This window comes from Crocodylus siamensis, chromosome 2, assembly GCF_052110815.1.
Source record: "Crocodylus siamensis isolate JL-2025a chromosome 2, ASM5211081v1, whole genome shotgun sequence".
Classification (NCBI taxonomy): Eukaryota; Metazoa; Chordata; order Crocodylia; family Crocodylidae; genus Crocodylus; species Crocodylus siamensis.
The window spans coordinates 115,727,609-115,747,539 of NC_143396.1; the positions used below are offsets into that span (position 1 = coordinate 115,727,609).

The 19,931-nt window shown below is 42.9% G+C and overlaps 1 protein-coding gene across 5 annotated transcripts in view; it reads left to right on the forward strand.

Moving 5' to 3' along the window:
* The window catches only part of PDE5A (phosphodiesterase 5A), a 112,355-nt gene that overhangs the window by 62,138 nt on the left and 30,286 nt on the right, over positions 1-19,931 (forward strand). For 4 of the 5 annotated variants that reach the window (XM_090036634.1, XM_090036630.1, XM_090036632.1 and 1 more), the window contains exons 10-11: positions 9,625-9,800; positions 11,302-11,361. In XM_090036634.1, the coding sequence (XP_089892760.1) occupies positions 9,625-9,800; positions 11,302-11,361 (236 nt within the window). The remainder of the gene's footprint in view (positions 1-9,624; positions 9,801-11,301; positions 11,362-19,931) is intronic. The other variant, XM_090036631.1, reaches the window with a different exon arrangement.

A 19,931-nucleotide genomic window follows, 5' to 3' on the forward strand; every position in this document is an offset into this window, starting at 1 on the left:
AGAGTAACGCCTCCAAAAATATAACATGCAGTGCATATGGAGATGAAAGGAGCTTGGAAGCCATTAGACTGTTTGCTCCATAAAGTATTCAAGAGTCTGAGGATAAAATGAGACTCAAGGTAGCACTTCTAAGAGGTGCAGCATAGAACTAACAGTGTAGGGGACTGTAATGATTTGAGCTACCCTTATGTCCTAATCTCGCACTGTAAATGGGAGCTTGGAGACTTATGTAAGTTGTGACTGCCTCTTTGGGCTGCCTATAAACTATATGCTACATGCTGTAGTCTTAGCACTGGCTCTTGTGGATCTGCATCTAATTATCTTTAAGGATCTGGGCCCCGGGAGTGTAAGCCCTGCTGATTTATACTAAACATAGAGTGTAATTGCAGTGTGTTGGAGCAGACTCAATTTAATCGAGTCTGCTGGAGCATAGTAATTACTGTGCTCCAGCATACTCCAGTGTCACGTGTATCAGCATCCTTGTGCTGAAAAATGGTGGTGGGGTGCTTTAAACTAAAGTTGGTTTGATGAGTTTTAGTTCTAAGTGCCCCACTGCCATTTTTCAGCATGACAACACTGATACACATGCTGCTCCAGATGTTTTAATTTGTGTGGCTCAGACCTGCGCTAATTAAAGCACCCCAGCTTCCCAGAGCATGTCTATAAACACTAAGTTCCTAGTTATCTGCACCACTTTTGAAAATGGATGCAAAGTCCAGATGCACAAAGGTAGTTAGGTACCTAACTCCTGTTGATTTTAATGGGAATAAGGTGACTAATGGGAGGTAGGTACCTAAATATCTTTGGAATCTGGCCCTTCAGCTCCTCTGTTTCTTTCTGTGCTTTTATACCTCAGGGGTGTTGATTTTTAGGACCTCCGTCCCCAAGGAATCATGGAGCCTATATACACGTGCATTCTCAACAGCACCCAGGTCCACAAGAAGATATAAATGGAACTCACCAGTAGCCATCATACAGCTTCCTTATCCTTTCACCTCTCAACCAAATTATGTAGTCCCATCCAAAGGAAGGATGCAGAAAACAGGAGTAGGACAGCAAATACATATAAAGGGATGGCATTTAGAGAATGGAGATACATTAACTAATTCATGCTTCTCTTATATGAACCTAGGGCCTCATTTTATGGAGACAGATTGTACTTAGCCACAAATACCATGCAACAGATAGAGTAGAATTAGGTTACTTACCTAATTCTCAACAATTAGGTTTGATATTAGTTTCTTAAACTGGATTGTGGGAAAACTACATGTTCTCTTATTTTAAAGTCACCTACCAAAAAACAGAGCCGAGTTGGAGATTCAGATCATTAAAGCTTTAATTGGAGGGTCTGTGCTATGCTTGTTGGTTTAGGACAAAATTCATGCTCTCATATTAGTTTTTCTAATATTTTTGGTGGGAATTTATGATTAAAACATTGGTGTTCTCAAGCAAGTTGTCCATTTAGGTGGGTTTTTTTTAAAGCTTCTGAAGGAGCAAAAGTCCTAATAATTCTCAGTGAGACTTGCTCTTCCAAATGCAGATTTGGATCTGAACTATTGCAAGGATAAAAGTTATCCCCTAACATTTTCCTCAGACAGCAAGCAGAAATCTTCATCTATACCTGCAGCAGTCCACTTTAGAGAACAGATAAGGAGCCCTAGGAACGGAAGAGGAGGAACATGTTCCATTGGTGGAGGAAGACAGGCCAGGCCTCCCTAAGGTTGGCAAGATCAAGACCACTGCCACCAAGAAGCAGCAGTGGGTGGAGGCTTTCCTTTGAGGGGGACAGAGGCACCCATCTGCTGGCCTAACTTGTTGTTTTAGGAGATCTGATGCTTGCTCCAAACCCAGATCCAAGATGTCACAGAAGGATTACTGAAACTCATCTGGCCCTCTGCAAGCTGCTCATCTGTGGGCACCAGTGATACTGCCTGGGGAAATTGATTACAGGGATCTGGGTGTAAGGGTGAAAGGGAGAGGGGCTCAGATGATATTTTTCTTGATCTTTCCGGTCAAGGGAAAAGGGCTTGGGCAAGAGTGGATGCATCTTACAGATCAAAGCATGTCTGCACAGATGGTGTCACCAGAAGGACTTTGGTTTCTTTGACCATGGGATGTTGTTTGAAGGAGGAAGAGATGGGATCCATGTGACTAAGAAAGGAAAGAGCATCTTTGCAGATAGGCTTGCTGGAAGAGGGCTGTAAACTAGGTTGCCAGGGGATGGAGACCAAAGCCCTGAGGCAAGAGGCAAAATGGGTGACCTGGAAGAAGCACGAACAGGACGGGGCAACAAGACAGGCGTTCTCATTCTTTTTGAGAAAGTAGGGCAATCAGTTACCTCAGGTGCCTGTACATGAATGCACAGAACCAGGGAAACAAGCAGGGAAGAATTGGAAGTTCTCACAGTCATGGAATTATGACATGATTGGAATAACAGATAGAGCTTGCATTACTGGAGCACTGTCATGAATAGGTATAAACTGTTTAGGGAGGACAAGCAGGGGAAAGAGGAGTTGCACTTTATGTAGAAGTGTCATATGATTGCTCAGAGCTCCAGTATGAAATTGGAGATAGGCCTGTTGAAAGTCTCTGGGCTAGGGTCAGAGGAGAGAGCAACAAGGGTGATGTTCTGCTATAGACCACCAGACCAGGTGAGGTGGATGAGGCTTTCTTCAAACAGCTAACAAGTTTCCTGATTGCAGGCCTCAGTCCCCCTTACCTGCTGGGAAGGCAATGTAACAGCACATGGGCAATCCATGACGTTTTTGGAGAGTGTTGGGGATAACTTCCTGGTACAGGTATTGGAGAGGCCAACTAGGAGCTGTGCTCTTCTTGACCTGTTGCTCACAAACAAGGAAGAATTGGTGGAGAATAGTAATGGATAGCTACTTGTGCAGCAGTGACCATGAGATGATTCAGTTCAGGATCATGAGGAAAGGAGGGAAGGAGAGCAGCACAGTATAGATCCTGGACTTCAGAAAAGGAGTTCCCTGATGGAGTCAAAGTCTCATGGGCAGGATCTCCTGGAAAACATGTGATGGGCACGAGTGCAGGACAGTTGGTTGCATTTTAAAGAAACCTTACTGAAGGTGAGGAAGATGAGCAGGTATGGCAGAAGACCAGTTGGGGTGCTCAAGGAGTTGGCTGATGTGATTACAGAGCTGCTGGCCATTATTTTTGAAGATTCATTGCAGTTGTGGGGGGGCCCCCTCAGATGATTGGAAAAGGGCAAGTATAAATGCCCATCTTTAGGAAAAGGAAGGAGGATCAAGGGAACTACAGACTAGTCAGCTTTACCTCAGACCCTGGAAAAATCATGGAGTAGGTCCTCAAGGAATCCCTAAGCACTTGTAGGAGAAGAAGGTGATTAGAAACAGTCAGCATGGAATTTACCAAGGGCAAGTCATATCTGACCAACCTGATTGCCTTCTGTGATGAGATTACTGGCTCTGTGGATGTGGGGAGACTAGTGAACGCAACATGCCTGGACTTTAGCAAGGCTTTGGATACAGTCTCCCACAACATTCTTGCAAGCAAGCTAAGGAAGTATGGGTTGGATGGATGGACTGTAAGGTGGATAGAAAACTGACTGGATCATCAAGCTCGGGGTAGTCAGTGGCTTGATGTCTAATTGGCAGCCGGTATCAAGTGGAATGCCCCAGGGGTCAGTTCTGGAGCCATTTTTGTTCACTATTTTCATCAGTGACCTGGAAGATGGGATAGCATGCACCCTCAGCAAGTTTGCATATGGCACCAAACTGGTGGAGTAGTAGATATGCTGGAGGGTAAGGCTAGGATTCAGAGAGATCTCAACAAATTGAAAAACTTGACCAAAAGAAATCTCATGAGGTTCATTAAGGACAAGTGCAAAGTCCTGCACTTGGGATGGAACAGTCCCATGCACTGCTACAGGCTGGGGGCTGACTGGCTAAGCAGCAGCTCTGTAGAAAAGGACCCGAGGGTTATAGTGGACAATAAGATGCATGTGAGCCAAGTGTGCCCTCATTGCCAAGAAAGCTAATGGTCTACTGGGCTGCATTAATAGGAGTGCTACCAGGAGGTCGAGGGAAGCGATTCCTCTCCTCTATTCAGCACTAGGGAGGGCAGATCTTGAGTAGTGCATCCAGTTTTGGGCCCCCCCGCTACAGAAAGAAAATTGGAGAAAGTCCAGCAAAGACAACAAAAATGGTTAGGGGCTAGGACACATGATTTCTGAAGAGAGACTGAGGGAACTGGGCTTATTTAGTCTGGAGAAGAAAGCTGTTATTAAATCCTGCCAATCTTCTCAACTACCTCAAGAAGGGGGAGGGTTCAAAAGATGACAGAGCTAGACTGTTCTCAGTGGTGACCAATGACAGAACAAGAAGTAATGGTCTCAAGTTTCAGCAAAAAAAGTTTAGATTAGATGTTAGGAAAAGCTCTCTCAGTAGGAGGGTAGTAAAACACTGGAACAGGTTACCCGGAGAGATTGTGGACTCTCCATCTTTGGAAGTTTTTAAGGTTTAGCAACACAAAGTTTTGGCTGGGATGATTTAACTGAGGATGGTCCTGCTTTGAGCAGGGGGTTGGACTAGATGACATCCTGAGGTCCCTTTCAACTCTCACTTTCTGTGATTATCAGGAATAGTCACTCTATGACTCCATTTTATGTTTAAGCTAAATGGTCTGGAGATCTTTTTTTTCCCCCTATGACAGAGGTTTTCTCCACCTGAAAAAAGCAAGTCTCTTTCAGATGGAACAAGAGGATTTACAAAAAGACTCTTTCTGTTCTCCTTTTTTCTGCTTCTGCATCCTTTAAGTTTGCAGTGGTGTCACAGGGTGGCACTTGCGAGCGGCTGTGAGCTCGGTAGTGCTCCCTGCCATGTCAGTTAAGGTGATCCAGCACCCTCAGCTCGCCCGCCACGTCTTTGCTGTTATAAAGTTCAGTATGGGAGGCTGCCTACTTTCACCTTAGACACCGCGCTGGTGTTACCTCCGTTCCCACTGGGGTGCTCCAACACCCCCAGCCTTATGGGCAATGCGTGCCTCCTACCTCCCCTTCAGCACGCCCCAAGCCTCGCAGTTGTCCCTGAACGTTATTAGGTCCCTCGCCCTCTAATGCCCTCTCTGGTGCCCCTGGGCTCGTCACGCCCTGGTGCCCCTCTCTGACACCCTTGGGTTTGCTACACACCTGGCACCCCTGGGCTTGTCACGCCCTGACGCCCCTCTCAGGCATTCCTCGACTTATTACATACCTGGTGCCCCCTTACCGGCGCCTCTGGGCTGGTCCTACTACCCGCACCCCTTTACTGGCGCCCTTTGGGCTCGTCCCGTAACCCGCACCCCTCTACCGGCGCCTCTGGGCTAGTCACAGTCTGTGCCCCTCTATCGGGGTCCCTGGGCTTGCCTTGCCCAGGCAACTCCCCACTGGGGCCTGTCTTGTGCTCTCCATGCTCCTTGCCCTCTCGCCCCCCTCTGGGGCCTATGCTGCGCTGCCCGTGCTCCTGGCCCCTTCTGGGGCCCCTGGGCTTGTCCATACCCTGGTTGGGGCTCAGGTGGCCATGGCCGTGCCTGGCCCCCTGGACCACCGTTTGGGTCACTTGCCCCACTAGGGCTTCTCCCCGACTCACCCCACAGGGCAGGGGTCAACACCCCCCTGGGCTTGTCCATACCCCAGTTGGGGCTCAGGTGGCCGCAGCCATGCCTGGCCCCCTGGACCACCATCTGGGTCACTTGCCCTACTAGGGCTTCTCCCCAACTCACCCCAGAGGGCAGGGGTCAACACCCCCCCCCCCCCAACACGCACCTCACTGGCACCAACAGCTATGCCTGCCCAGCACCGCTTGCTGTGCCCCACTGGGCACCAGGAACCCCCAGATTATTGGGGAGCTCCCGTGAGGCCTCCTCACACCCCTACAGCCTCACCCAGTCCTCTGGTCTAACAATAACTCAACCACAAGCCAAACAGCTTCCACATAAACAACAAGGAGCCTCCAGGCTCATAGCAGAAACTTCAAGCCATCCTGGCTCCCAACCACACCTCGGTTAGGGTTTGCACTCTCCCGCATCATTGCGGCCAGTCAGCATGTTCAGGCTCCAACCCTTGACTCAGCCTGCTCAGCTCTCCCACAGAGCTCCTGCTCCAACAGCTGCCAGAAGAAACCTACTCACTTAGCTCTGGCCTGGGCTGTTTATAAAGGCCTGGCCCTGCCCCCTTCTGGCCACATGACCTGCCTGGTTGCCCCAGCAACCGGCACCTGAGCTGCCATGATAATTGGCAGCTGTCCTTAATTTCTCTCTGGATAGGAGGCACCCTAGTGCCCCCATGACAAGTGGCAACTTTATAAAATGTTTCTGAGGTATTTTAAGTGTGTTGCAAGACTCCAGAATTTTGTTGGAAATGGACCTACAAACAACTTGTGGAAACTTTGAGAACAATCTATTTAGAGTATTTGGCCTACAAGATCATGCATTACATTTACTTCAATTCTCCCTGTTTTTATTAATAGCAACATTTACATGAAAACAAAATCTATGTTTTTAAGAAACCATCAACTGTTGTGGCTTATTCACTGCTGAAAGTCATATCCCCTATTCATTACATCACAGTTGCTATGGAAATTATTAGTTTTCTAAACAGGGAAAATAGTTTCCTAAATAGGAAGCTGAAAATATGAAATCTACAAGACTGTCCCATACCATCTATAGAGTGTAATGCTAGATCAGATCTTTCTCCCTAGGATGAAATCAGTGCGTCTCCCAGTGAATTCTCATTCATTGCTGTTGCACATTATTTTTTATTATACTGTGTTGCATTATTTGTATTATAGTAGGGCCTTAAGTTTCCATTTAATCAGAGATCAAAGCCTTTTGGCACAGATCCCATACTCTTCCATCAATTACAACATTCTTATCAATCCAATGAGAATATTATCTGGTCCTGGCAGAATTTCCAAAAACAAGGCATAATCTGGCAAAAAAAAACCCCAAGCCCATGGCTTTTATGTACAGGCAGTTTTGACACTTTTCTATGTAGAGAACCTTCATGATTCTAGCAACTTAGCCTACCTATAGATGCAAAAACCATTTTGTTTTCCAAGTTGCTACAGATTATAGCAGAGAAGATGTACATGCAGTGGCACATGGAAACTCTTATGATATTTCTTGTTGATTTTTTCCTTAATCTGAAACAAGTAATTTTCAACTGAAAGTGTAGATTGCTAAACTTTTGGGAACCTTCTTAGTTGAGAATCTTCTTAGTTGGGAACAAACAAATCCTTAGTTCAATACCAGGTCTTAAAGTAGCTGTTGATAACACCCACTGTTGAAATAGCTGCAAAATAGTTTCCATTGTTATCCAATACTTGTAACCTGTGCACTGCTCTGCAATAGCTGAGGATCTGGCCTCACAACTGCGCATAATAAGTAACAGAAAGGTAGGAGTCCAAATGTTAGTTTCATTTCTACCTGTGCAAATTTTAAAATAATTCTATCGAAGCAAAACCCCCCACCATCTTCCAATAGTGATATATGTTGAGGATGTTGCACAAAACAGTATTTGCTATTCCTGTTTTAGTTGTTAAATATGTTACTTCATACCATATTTACCTGAATCCAAGATGAGTTTGAACTTAAGACAACCCTCCAATAATGAGATTCTGTACATGGAAAAGATATACATTTGTTGTTATTTTCCATGTATAGAATATAATTATTTGAGGGTCTTGAATTCATCCCCTACCTTTGTAGCAATAGGTGACAGACAGTGGGGGAGGGAGGGAGCAGGTGATGTAGAAGTCAAGCAGCCTAACCCCTGACCTCTAGTACCTGCCTTCCTGCTCCACATACTGCTTGCCCTCTGGATTCAGTTCCACACAGAGCACATGGTTGTTTTGGCACCAGCTCCAGCCAAGTGGAGCTGAAGCCCAAGCCAGAGCTGCTGCCACCCTTACTGCTGCTGCTACCAGCTGAGCTGGGGCCAAGGCAACTGCATACTTCATGCCCTGGGCTAGAGTGGGGCTGGAGCCCTGTCAGAGCCAGAGGGTAAGTGGCAGTGGGGTGTGGGCAGAAGGGCAGAGGCAGTGATGTCAGGGGAGCAGGCAGCAACTGTGGCTCCAACTCCAGGTGCAGCACCTGCCTGCCTCCCGAAGCACCGTGTACTCAGATCCAAGATGAGGAACTTTATTCCACCCCACAAGGTTAAATGGGGAAGAAAACCTAGTCCTGGATTCAAGTAAATCGGGTATGTGAACTATCTATATCAGGTGTGCTCTAGATTTTGTTCCTGCAGGCTGGGTGAGGCCCAACACCACCACCCCCGTGCACCAAGATCAGGCCCTTGTGCCCTATGCCATCTTTGCCTGGCAGGGAATCAGGCTCTGGGGCCCTACCAGGCTGGGATCCAATCCCAGGGCATTGCACTGCCTCTGGCCAGCTCCAGCATGCCAGGATTGCACTTAATGACTCCCACACTCTCCCTGCTTAGCTGGGACTAGTCCCAGCACTATATCCCCTGGTCAGTGCCTGGACCCCAGGATTGTGCTCATGTCTCCCCTGACCAGCCCATGCATGCAAAGATCAGGCCCTGCACCATCATACGTGCCTGATCTAGTGCAAAAGCCATGGCCCACAGGACTCCCATGGATCTGTAGGGAGCTCCACGAGCTGGATGACACAGTACTGGGGACTACATTCGGCCCTTGGGCTGGGGGTTAAGCACCTCTAATCCAGAGCATATAATGCACAGTATGGTAAAAGCTGTAATTTTAAATTTTGTAATGGTGTTTTTTTGCTTGTGTGTGTGATATAGCTTGATTGAACAATTGATAGATATAATCATACAAGCAAACTATATAAATATATATAAATTATTTTAATTTTTTTGCATTTGATCCAGCATGTTTGCCTTCACAGTCCAAAAGCTTAGAGACTCACACACACACACAATTCTATTCATATTCCTAAACAAAATGAGTAGAGTCTGCGATAACAAATACAGCTGTTTGTTTTGTATTAATAAGTAATCTGAATTTAGGAATTGATCCAAACCCGACTTTAGCTTTTCAGTGACTTTGTTATACTTTGGGTCAGGTTGTAATAGGAGAAACCATATCTTTGTAGAATCAGAATTTTGATTTGAACTTTTATCCTGAATGCTAAGTATTTTTACTTGGCTCACTTTTTTTTTTTAGCTTTCCGGTTCTGGTTCAAATAAGGAAGTGCAAATTCTGTGTACCACTATCCTGACATTCATAAATGTTCTTTTGGCATGGTTACAAAAATCTAATTAGCCTCTAAAGGACAAATTGTCTTTAGGGATTAAATCAATCTGAAGTACTATTAATAATAAAAGTCAAGTTGAAAACTACTTTCTAGAATTTTGCAAAATAAGCCAGCCTGTACAGACCTATATTTCTACTTTTCATAGATCTCCACAAAACAACATGTACTACTGTAGTATTTATTCAGGAGCACAGTAATATAATTCTAGTAAACTTTGGGGTAGTATGTGCAGTAATTACCTTAAATGCATTTTTTGTTTTCTGTAATATAAAAATGTAGAGATATTTGTGTCCTTTCATATAACAAAGTAGCATTTTGCCTATTTCTGTGTATTTTTTGCTTACTTCCTGTGTCCTGTCGTAGGTGTGTGTCAGCTTGTGAATAAGATGGAAGAAAACTCAGGTAAAATCAAGGCTTTCAATAGAAATGACGAGCAGTTTTTGGAAGCTTTTGTCATCTTTTGTGGTTTGGGGATCCAGAATACCCAAATGTATGAAGTTGTGGAGAGAGCCATGGCCAAGCAGATGGTGACATTAGAGGTGAGCCCAAAATCTAGGCAGCCCTTATTTGGCTTCATACATAGTATAAATAATATATGAACAGAATTTGGCCCAGTCTTTTGTACCGGGGTGGTACTGATTTGCTTCTTGTTTCTGCATTTGCCTGCATAGTATTTTATTTGTTGTTGTATTTTAACTGCACTCCTGGGGTTTAGTGGTGAACATGAACACAGCATTCCCTTAACATTAGGCTGGACATTGGGTACAGAGATCAGCATAGCTGGTTTGTCCTATTGCGTAGAAGGAGGAAATGGTTTGGAGGATTAGGGGCTTCCTCTTCTTGTCTGAGGTTTTCTGTGATGATTTTGGCTCAATCTGTTAGACAAACCAGCATGGAGAGTAACAGCAGCATTACTGTAGGCTTTCTGCAACTTCCTCTGCCTACATCAAACCATATCAGGCACGAACGTCATCTGGTCATAGCCTTTGAATTGGTTACTGTTAACTGTAATGACCAGGGTATTAAAAGGAAGCTCTAGCCTAAGATGCTAAACTGCTTGGAAGATAACTGTAAGCCAGAAAGTTAAATGTGATAGACTGATATTCAATGTGTAATAGTATCTTTGCAAAATTTGTAAACTGTGGAATATGTAGCCTCAAAAGGAAACATGACGGCTCTCTTGTTAACTTGGACCTAAGCATTTTAAATTGTGCAGATAAGAACAGTGCCATCAAAGCAGTGGCAGAGATCTTTAAAAGTAGGGTCTGACCACTTATTTACATCATAAGTTAGTACTCCACTCTTTTTTATCATCTAAAAATAAAATTTCTTTAGAGATAGAGTTTACTATATGATGAAAACATTTTCTCATTAAAAACTGAAAATATTTTGTTGCGTGTATATGTATGTCCATATATGCAACAAATTTCGTACGTCTCCAACCCTGTAACATTTTCGTCTTTTATTCTCTGGACTAAAAAATTAGCATGAGTTTATTTTGTTAATTTAAAACAAAAATATTTTCTCTCAGACTGTTCTGCCAAGTTTTTATCCAGGGCAGAATTTTCTTTTTTGTCTAAGTTACAAACTCCTGAAAGTAAGGTCTTATTATGACAGCAGTGTCAGGCTTGTAATTATAGCTGTTCCGTGAGCTATGTGTATGTCAGATCAGGACATGAACATGTTCCACAGAGATAAGGAAAAGAAAAGAAAATCAGAGCTCTTTGCCCAAAACTTGTTTAAGTTTTCTCCTTTGGTTGGCTATATCAAGCCTTCACGCATTGGGAGAATGGTAAATTACATATATCAGCCCTGATTCTTTGATGCATTGTGAATGTGTACATGTCTGTGCCTGTGCAGAGCTCCGTTAAAGTCAGTGGATCTTTGCAAAGGTACAAGTGTTTGTCCAAATATGGTGCATCACAAAATTGGAATTGCAGTCTGAAATCTTTGTGTTTTAAAGTAACCCCAGTAATTTGGTTGTTCTTACATTGCATGCTTTCATTTGTACTCAAGGCTCTTTCTTTCCTTCTTCTGTAGATCCTCTCGTATCATGCTTCAGCTGCTGAAGAAGAAACGAGGGAGCTGCAGGTAACAGCGGTAATTGATTTTTTTTTTTTTACTATTATTTATAAATTATTCTGTTAATGTAATGAAGACTGACTCCTTTATGAGGACATGACTGATAAACATGCCAGGTGTGTTTAAAAAAAAAAAAAAGCTTTAGTTGCTTGGAGGAGTCTTAGTTACTACGAAAGCAGGGTTGTTGCTGCATTGGTACATCATGGAACAGGAAAATGCCACTGTGAGTCATGAGCAATGTAGTCTTGCTAGAAAGATTGGATCATAGGGAGAACAGAAGCATGACAGACTTTGAACAGAGGTTCTCAGTTTAGGCAGGCATGATGATTAACATCAGACTAACCCACACAGTGTTCTTGTAACTCGGAATAAAAAATTGGGAATGTTGAGAACTCTTCCTTCGGTGGAAAGTTTTATTGTTTTGACTCTGTACAAATTAGGGTGAAAACAAATTGAAACATCAGGATTTCCATAACAGAAATACCATTCTTCAATCATTGTACTGCAGATACCATTTCTACTGAAATCCCTACCTTTGTTCATTGTGTGATTATTTTATTTTTTGTGTGGTTGTTGGTTAGTTTTAGGTTAGAACCACTTTCCTGATGAATGAGTATTTGTGTGATACTGTGATTAAGATACTCTTCCTCAAGAGAAATTATCCTGTGGCTTCAGGCCTGGGTCCAGCCATTTTTCATTCTTTTTTTCCCTCTTGCACTTCTGTTGCTACTTCCCACTGTTTGTCATGTGTTTTTATTTTGTGGGGGTTTTTTGTTTGTTTGTTTTCTTGGAGAACTCAATCACCACATTCTTCATTATCAAATTGAACCCCATGATACTTCCATCATTAGATATACTTTTTGGACCTTGACCTGTTGTGCCTGGTATTTCAGCACTGCGTGTAAAGTGCTTTGAGAATGTCTGATATAAAAATGCTATGGAAGTGCAGTATTTTGTTTCTGTGATAGCAAATATTTCATACTGTGGTATGTCTTTTGACTTCATGGAACATTTTAATGTCAAGGGATTCTGTTGCCTCTAGAGCTTCCATGTTCAGTATGCTGCTCAGTTAATTTTGTGTGTGCTTTGTATTTTGCTCCCATCTTTGCAAGTGCCTTGGTTAATGTTTAGTTTACCACTCAATACCTAGCTCCCACGCAGCTCAAATTTTTGTTTGGATTCATTTCTTGCTAGCTCCCGTCTCTGAGTTCCAGGATAAATTTGAGGTTGATATTGGAAATTGCAGTCAAAAGATTGTAAAAAACTAAATTTAGAAATCCTTTACAGACTTGCATAATAAAACAATGTTACAGCTAGATTTGGCCCCTGGATTTATAAAGATACCCCCTATTGACTTCATCAAGAACTTGTGTTTTGTATGTACATGAGTTTGACATTTACATCACTATGGTCTCATACATGTTATCCTACAGAACACAGAATAATAATGGATGAAGTAGCATATGCTAATAGACTGTTTAGCAGCAAGGCTGTCAGTGGCCAGTACTCCCCCAGCCGTCTGGTGACTGACCCGGAATTCAGACATCACTAATCCACTGTTCTCCCTACCTTGAGACTGGAAGGCCATGAAGAACATAGTGGTTAGTTTGTCCCTCTGTCTGTCAACCCCTTTGTTAGAGTTTCTGCTTTTCAGAACAGAACTTTCTTTCTGCTCTGTTGTATCTTTCACCATTCTGAGTTTAAATACTTTTGGGAAAAAAATCACTCCTTATGTTGTTTTTAATATCTTGAAAAGAACCCCAACCAAATCAGCAGACTTCTACTATCGATCGTGACTGCATATTTATTATGTTATGATTTGTGCTAAAAAGAGAGGTTTCTGCTTTCTATACATATGCTGGTGCTTTCTATACGTTAAAAATATAATCCAGCCATCCAAACAAAAATTGATACAGCAGCCTCCCCAGAGTTCCAAATGAAAAATATGAAACACCGCAACCATAGGCCCTAGCCCACAGAGCTTTCACCTTCTTTCAAAAACCTGGAGAAAAAGATGAGATTTGCAGCATACTCTGGAAATCAGGAGAAAAACCAAGGTGAGGGTTGACTTCAGTGTACAAAGCCTTTGTAAACCAAGTCGGGGGTAGATAGGAAATGAGCCTCTTTGCTACTGACGCCAACTATGTCAGCCTCATACTGAGAAAGAAATGGTCTCTCTCTTCTAAGCTGATTGGAAATACCTTAAGGCTCTTTAGAGTGAAATGTGCATCAGTCCAAAAGGAAAGAAATTGTGAAAATATTTTGGAAATGTATCCTCCAGAAGATGAAGGCAGTGATGATCACAATAACTAGAACTACAATCAAAATAAATTGTCTCAGTCTTCTGCCCAGACATAAACTGGGCAAATAAGCTATCCTAGTCATTACATGATTGTCTGAAAGCATCTGGAGCGTCTAATAATGCCCCAGATCATTAACTTGGAAAAACAAATGGTGTGTTCACAAAGGCAAAGGGGCAGGTATGCCGCTTGTCATGTCTTCCAGTTGGTTCCCCTCCAACCAGCATCACTTCTATTTGAGCAAAATTGAGCTTCCTTCAGCTAATCATCATCTATGCCTAAAACCCTCCCAAGCACCTTTGTAAAGAGCAGGCTGTCACTCAGTATACTGAAAACTCAGCAGCCCAAGCTTCATCATTAATTCTTCCTATTGACTCATCTACACATTGAACAAGAAGAGGCACGAGAGAGAGCTCTGTGAAATACTGCATAAGACTTTCCTTGTCACTGAAGATTTCCTTGAAAATAACTGCATGCGGGACCTTTCAGGAAAGAGTCACCCATTAAAGGGCGAGTCCCATCAGTAAGTACTCTTTAATTTTTGCATGCAAATAGTATCATGATTAGCATAACAAAGGCAGCTGAGGGATCAGTGTGGACACTTGGTATTTGTCACTTAGTTCATCTGCCCAAACAAACAGTTTCTGTGCTCTGCATGTAAACAGGTCAGTGATCAAGTTCAGGAGATCTGGAAGTCCTAGAAGCTCAGACTTGCCTGCTCACGACTTTTTCTCAGAATCTTAAACAAAAATGACAAGAATAGATACTGGTCAGCCACTGCCAGGTTAACAGTATAGCAAATCAGGTGTGTGGTTGGAGGTGTGGGGAGGTGAACTGAGTGACACCCACACAACAGCTTCCTTAAGGGAAACTGGTAGCCTCTTCCCTCAGGAGAGGAAGCATTGCAGCCTTGACAGTAACCAGTCATGATAGATGCCGTTATTCCTCACTGGTTTTCAGCAGCAGGGGAAGACATAGGTCAAAAGTGAAAGTTGTGGTACATTATGTTTTCAACAGCTCGTTTTCAATAGCATCACTTGGCCTAAATTTGGCCTCGGAAATCTGCTTGTTAGAGGTAAGATTCTCTAAATGTCAGAAATCTCTTCTTTAAAGCAAATTCTTCCCTTTCCCCCCAGAGATGATCCCCTTTAATTCTGTTGTCATTTTCTATGTCTTCCACAACAATAAAAGTCCTAATAAAAAGATGCAGGATTTCATTGTTGGATACATTTGTGCCAGTAGTATGTCATAGGAGATTTGTTAATTGAGCCTTAGCATATATTCATGCATGTGTCTGACACTGAATATTCATGTTTATTATCTTTGATTGAACCATTCCACTTCTTATAGGCCAGCCAGTAAGATGATGTATTGGAGATATAAACTTCTGCAATATGTCTAACCTGACAACTAGAACAGTCACTAAGTGGAGGTTTTAATCTAAAATGATTACAGATGGTTATTCAGAAATTAAATCTGGTCTTGCAGTCCATTATCTGATGTATGAATTTAAGTTTTGTTCCCTAAAATTAGGATGAATACCAGTCTTACTATTTAAAACTCTATAGCCAGCATCTACCATTTCTATTGTATTTGGACACATTTTTGTTTGTTTATTTATGTTTTTAACAGCAGAGTGAAGCACTAGGAAATGTAAGAAAATTTTCCTGCTATCATATCTATCATATTTTTTGGAAGCCATCTGGTGTTTCTGTACATTCATGGCCTTAGCAGCTGCATAGGAAAAATCAGGGTCAAACAACTCTCAAGATAAATAGTACATTTTTGTTTGGCTGGTAATCTATAGACCTAGTTTTAACTTTAATGTTGAATATCTGTTACTAAAACGTGTTTTTTTGTTAGGAATGTGTATTTCAGTCTATGGGTTAAAACGATTTTTCTGTTTTTAATTGTAATCTGTGTAAGATACTGACTGAGAAAACCATGGCATTAATGACTGCATTTGTAGTGTTCTTCTTAAAGACAAGCTGAAAGGTTAAGGTTAAGCATGTGTTTAGGTATTGTCCTGAAGAAGGTTTCTTTCTGAACTCAGGCATATGCTGTCACTGCCAGATATGCTTTTTGGTAGCCATTTTCATAGACTAACAAGTCTTTTGTGGTGAAATCCCTGGTCAAACTTCCAGGCCCTACTGCAGTACTTAAATAAATATAGTAAGCATTACTCACATAGTAAGCTTGTTACAGTGCAGTTATGCTCAGAAAGGGCATTAAAAGTAGGTACTCTTCTATGACAAGCTCTTTTGTAATTTTCCCATGGTACAAAAAAACAAAGCACAGTCAAATGGAAGAAATGGTCAGTTGGGAAGCTAGTGCTGGTTTTAAAAGATGTAGTGGTGTAGACTAGGAATCAAGATTAAAATGATAACAAGTGTCATAGCTTTCATGAAATAGAAAAGGGGAGAATAGTCTCTGGTGTTTCTGGGAACTGAAATTCAGGTCTGTAAGGTGTGTATAGCTGGAAGATTGGGGTTTCTATCTCTCAGTTTGAATGAAATGTACTCTTTTTCTATGTAGGCAGCAAAACCAGAAGCAAAAAAGATAAATTATAGAAGAGGTCAGGATATGAGCATGGGCAAACGTTCTTTTGAGCTCCCACTGTGTGCATCTACCCTTTTACCTCATGGAAGATCTGGTTATGAAAGTCTAGTGTTTACTTCACTTTATATAGATGTGGGGGGAGGTCAGCAGTAGTGTATCTAGGGGGAGGCGAGTGGGGCCTTAGCCCTGGGAACTGATTTAGAGGTACTACCAGTATGACCACTTCCTTCCAGGAGTCTTTGCCATGGCAGGTGCAGCTCTATGCCAGTAGTGTATCTGGAGGAGAGTGTGTGTAAAATGATGTCCCCTCTCCAACCCCAGTGAAGCTTTGCTATGGGAGGCCAAGTCCTGCACCGGAGAGGTCAGGGAAATGAACAGGACACTAGGAGCTGCCTCAGGGAGTCTTTGCTGCTGCCTGTTCCTCAGCTTCAGCTGCCCAAGCCCACACTACTACAGCAGCAACCGCAACAGTAGCATCTGCCACCAACTAAACAGAGCTTGGGAAAGTAAGACTCTGCTCTTCTCCCTGCATCTCCCCACTCCGTTTCTCCCCATCACCACCTCTGCCCCAGGTGCTGAAAGAGCTTTCTGTACCTCTGAGGGTCAATACCCAGTGGCAGCGACAGTGATATAGTAAGACATTGCATTTGGCGTTCTTAAAAACATGCAAGCAGACGGTCAGGGTTATATCCTGTCTACCCCTTTGCACAGTCAGGATAATATCCTCCAATTTTAGTATGGCCCCAGACAAATTAAATGTCTTTCTGAAATGTCTTCTGTTTTACCGGGGACAAGAGCACAAGCTCCAGTGCAGAGAATCATAATATTCCACTGACTTTGGAATTACTATCCCACCTTCACCATCTTGAATGAATGAATGTAATCTCTGTTTTATCAGTACTTTGGAGGTGGAAGAACATGGTGATTTAATGAAAGCAAAATTAAACAGTGGCTCCTAGTTCATTAAATCATTGTATGTGTAGCTGAAAACACTAAAAATGCTACGGAAAGAGTATCAAACTCACTGTAGGCCCTAGAATTAACCACAGGGGTTCCTCCTGGGCTGGATTTGCAAGCCAGCAGCAATTTTAGTGGGGTCACATTCAGGTAGCAGTGTGGAGCTCCATTTAGGCAGCAGCACAAGTCCAGGTGGCTGCTGCTGATCACTACAGCTGTCTGGGTCCAGGGACCCCAAATTCCATGGTAGGCCATGCCCCCCAGCTTCTGTTGGATGAATGGTTCTGTAGGCTGAATCTGGCTTGTGAGAACATGTATAACACCCCAGCGTTACATCACTTGGAAGTTATTACAGCTAAAGTAAAAAAAACAGTTCAAAAAACCTAAGGCTGAATTGATTCAATCTTTGCAGGTTAGCCTGAATTGCATAGCCTGAACCAATAAGCAAGTGAACTTTGGATTCTGGAAATGCAGTCGCATGTCTGCGATGGCCCAGACGAAAAGCCAAGGAGTGCTAAGGCATGCCTCCCTCCTTGGCTGGATCAGACAGCTTGGGCCAAGTTTAGTCCACCCAACCTGCAAAGTGGGGTTTGCTGAGGAGGTGCTAAGCATCTTGGGATGGTGGGGGACTATGAGTTAACTGGAGGGGATCTGGGACAGAAATTCAATCAAGTGATTTAGCCTGAATCAGTTCAGTCTGGGTACATACACAGAGTACTGACTTGGTGACAGTTAAGCTGACTTAACTTTTTTAAGCTGACTCATGATAATATAGCTCTGAGGTGTATAATTTTCCTCTGCATTTAAGTTGACTCTGTTTTATATACATGTGTATGCTCTGACAGTTGAGTCGTATTAGTCAAGTTGTCTTAGCTCACAAGATGGCTACCACCATGTCAAGGAGCTGTACACGTGTACACTGCAACATGGCTTAACTTAAGTTGCCTTTGTATGTGTGTATGCGTCCATCTACGTTTATCTTAAACTGGTTTTGAAAGTAGTTTATGTGCACTGAACTTCTAGCCTAGGGACAAAAATTGCATATAAACTGGTATAAGTGATCAGAAACTGGTTCAGATGTGTAATACGACAAAAGTTCAGTGCATATAAACTATTTTAAAATGGCTGAAACTGGTTTAAGATGAACCTGGATGGATGTAGTATCAGACTTAATTGATTGGGTTAAATCAGTTCATTGAACTTCTGTCCCAGATCCCTCCAGTTTCAAGTGAATTCCCAGCCCCCAGCAACCCAAGATGCTTTGTGCCTCCCACACAAATTCCCCCTCACAGGGTGGATGGGCTAGCCTTGTCTGCTCCAGTTGAGGTGTGCTTTAGCACCCCCAGCTTCTGGCCTGGGCCACTGCAGACATGTGGCTGCATTTCTGGAATCAAAAGTGAATATCTGTTCACTTGCTTATTGGTTCAATCTAAGTGGCTTGGACTAACCTATGAAGATTAAATTGATTCAGCCTCCAGCTTTTGATTGTTTTTACTTAGCGTTATTGTGTTACAGGTTTGAACTGCTTTCCCATTGCTTATACCAGTTTATGTGTAACTTCTGTCCCTAGCCTAGGTTTCCTGTGTCTTTAGATTATTTCCCTTGGAGAATATTCTACTGGCCCCCAAAGTGGGACATAACTTTGTTTCCTTCATTTTAGATCCACCTTAAGGCAAATAATGTATAGTTGTGGGGTTATTTTTTTTTTTTTATCTCAGTTCCATAACCTTAGCTTCATGATTCGGTATTCCTGATTTAAGTACAGCAATAACATTGAAAAGGTACAAAAAGTTGTGTGGAATAAAGCTGAATTGAGATCGTTAAAAGATATCCTTTCTACTAGGAGAAAGATCTGAGTTGTACAATTACAAGTAGTGTTATGATTGGTATGGACACCTACTCCCTCTTTGGAATACAGTCTTCCATTCTGGAGAGAGGTAGTTGGCCACGTTTTAGTCTGTGATTGTGCTCGCTTGGGTGAATATCTCTCATTCTTTGAAACTGAACTGATCGTTGTCACAGCCCTAGGAAAGCTTCCTTTCTGAATGCTCATCAGGCTGCTGTTTGGATGCTGCTTCAGTGAACCCAGCTGTCCTTGCACTCTCCCTAATTTGGGCAGTTGCATACACTTCTTCTTTCCTTTAGCTTTTCTGGACATAGACTATTTTTTCAGCTCTGAAAGTGGGACCTGCCCTTTGCCCCCAGGACAGCTGCTGACTCCTGCCCGACCCTTCTTTAAGCTCACCCTTTCTCAGAGTTCTAAACTTGTGGGCACTTTGGGCTGCAGTCCATCTCTTCGGGGACCCACAGTAATTGAAGCACATCGGCACAGGCTCTGCAAAGGTTTGTACCACAATTACTCTTTAGTTTGGAGATCATGAGAGAGAGATCAAGACAAAACAGCAAAGCCTCTAAATACATTTTCTCGTTTCAGCTGCCTCACCCCTCTTGTGAATTCTTGGGGTTGGGTCAGAGGTTTTAAACTCTGACTTAAAGTATCCAGGTTCCTTCCTTCTTTCCACAGCTTCTCCTCTGCAATATAATCTCCTTTTGCTCCTGCAACCAACTTTCTGCTTCTAATCTGGTCTAATCTTCATTTTTATCTTCCACTTCCTGTCCTTCTCTCTTTCATTGCTGCTATCAGAGCCTTTCCACTATTCAACAGATAGCGATTGATCCATTTTGCTTGATGAGGTCCAGCCACACCCTTTGCCACATGATCCAAGTCTCCAACCATGTGGTCCAGTTCTTTGTTGCTACCCCCTAGATTTC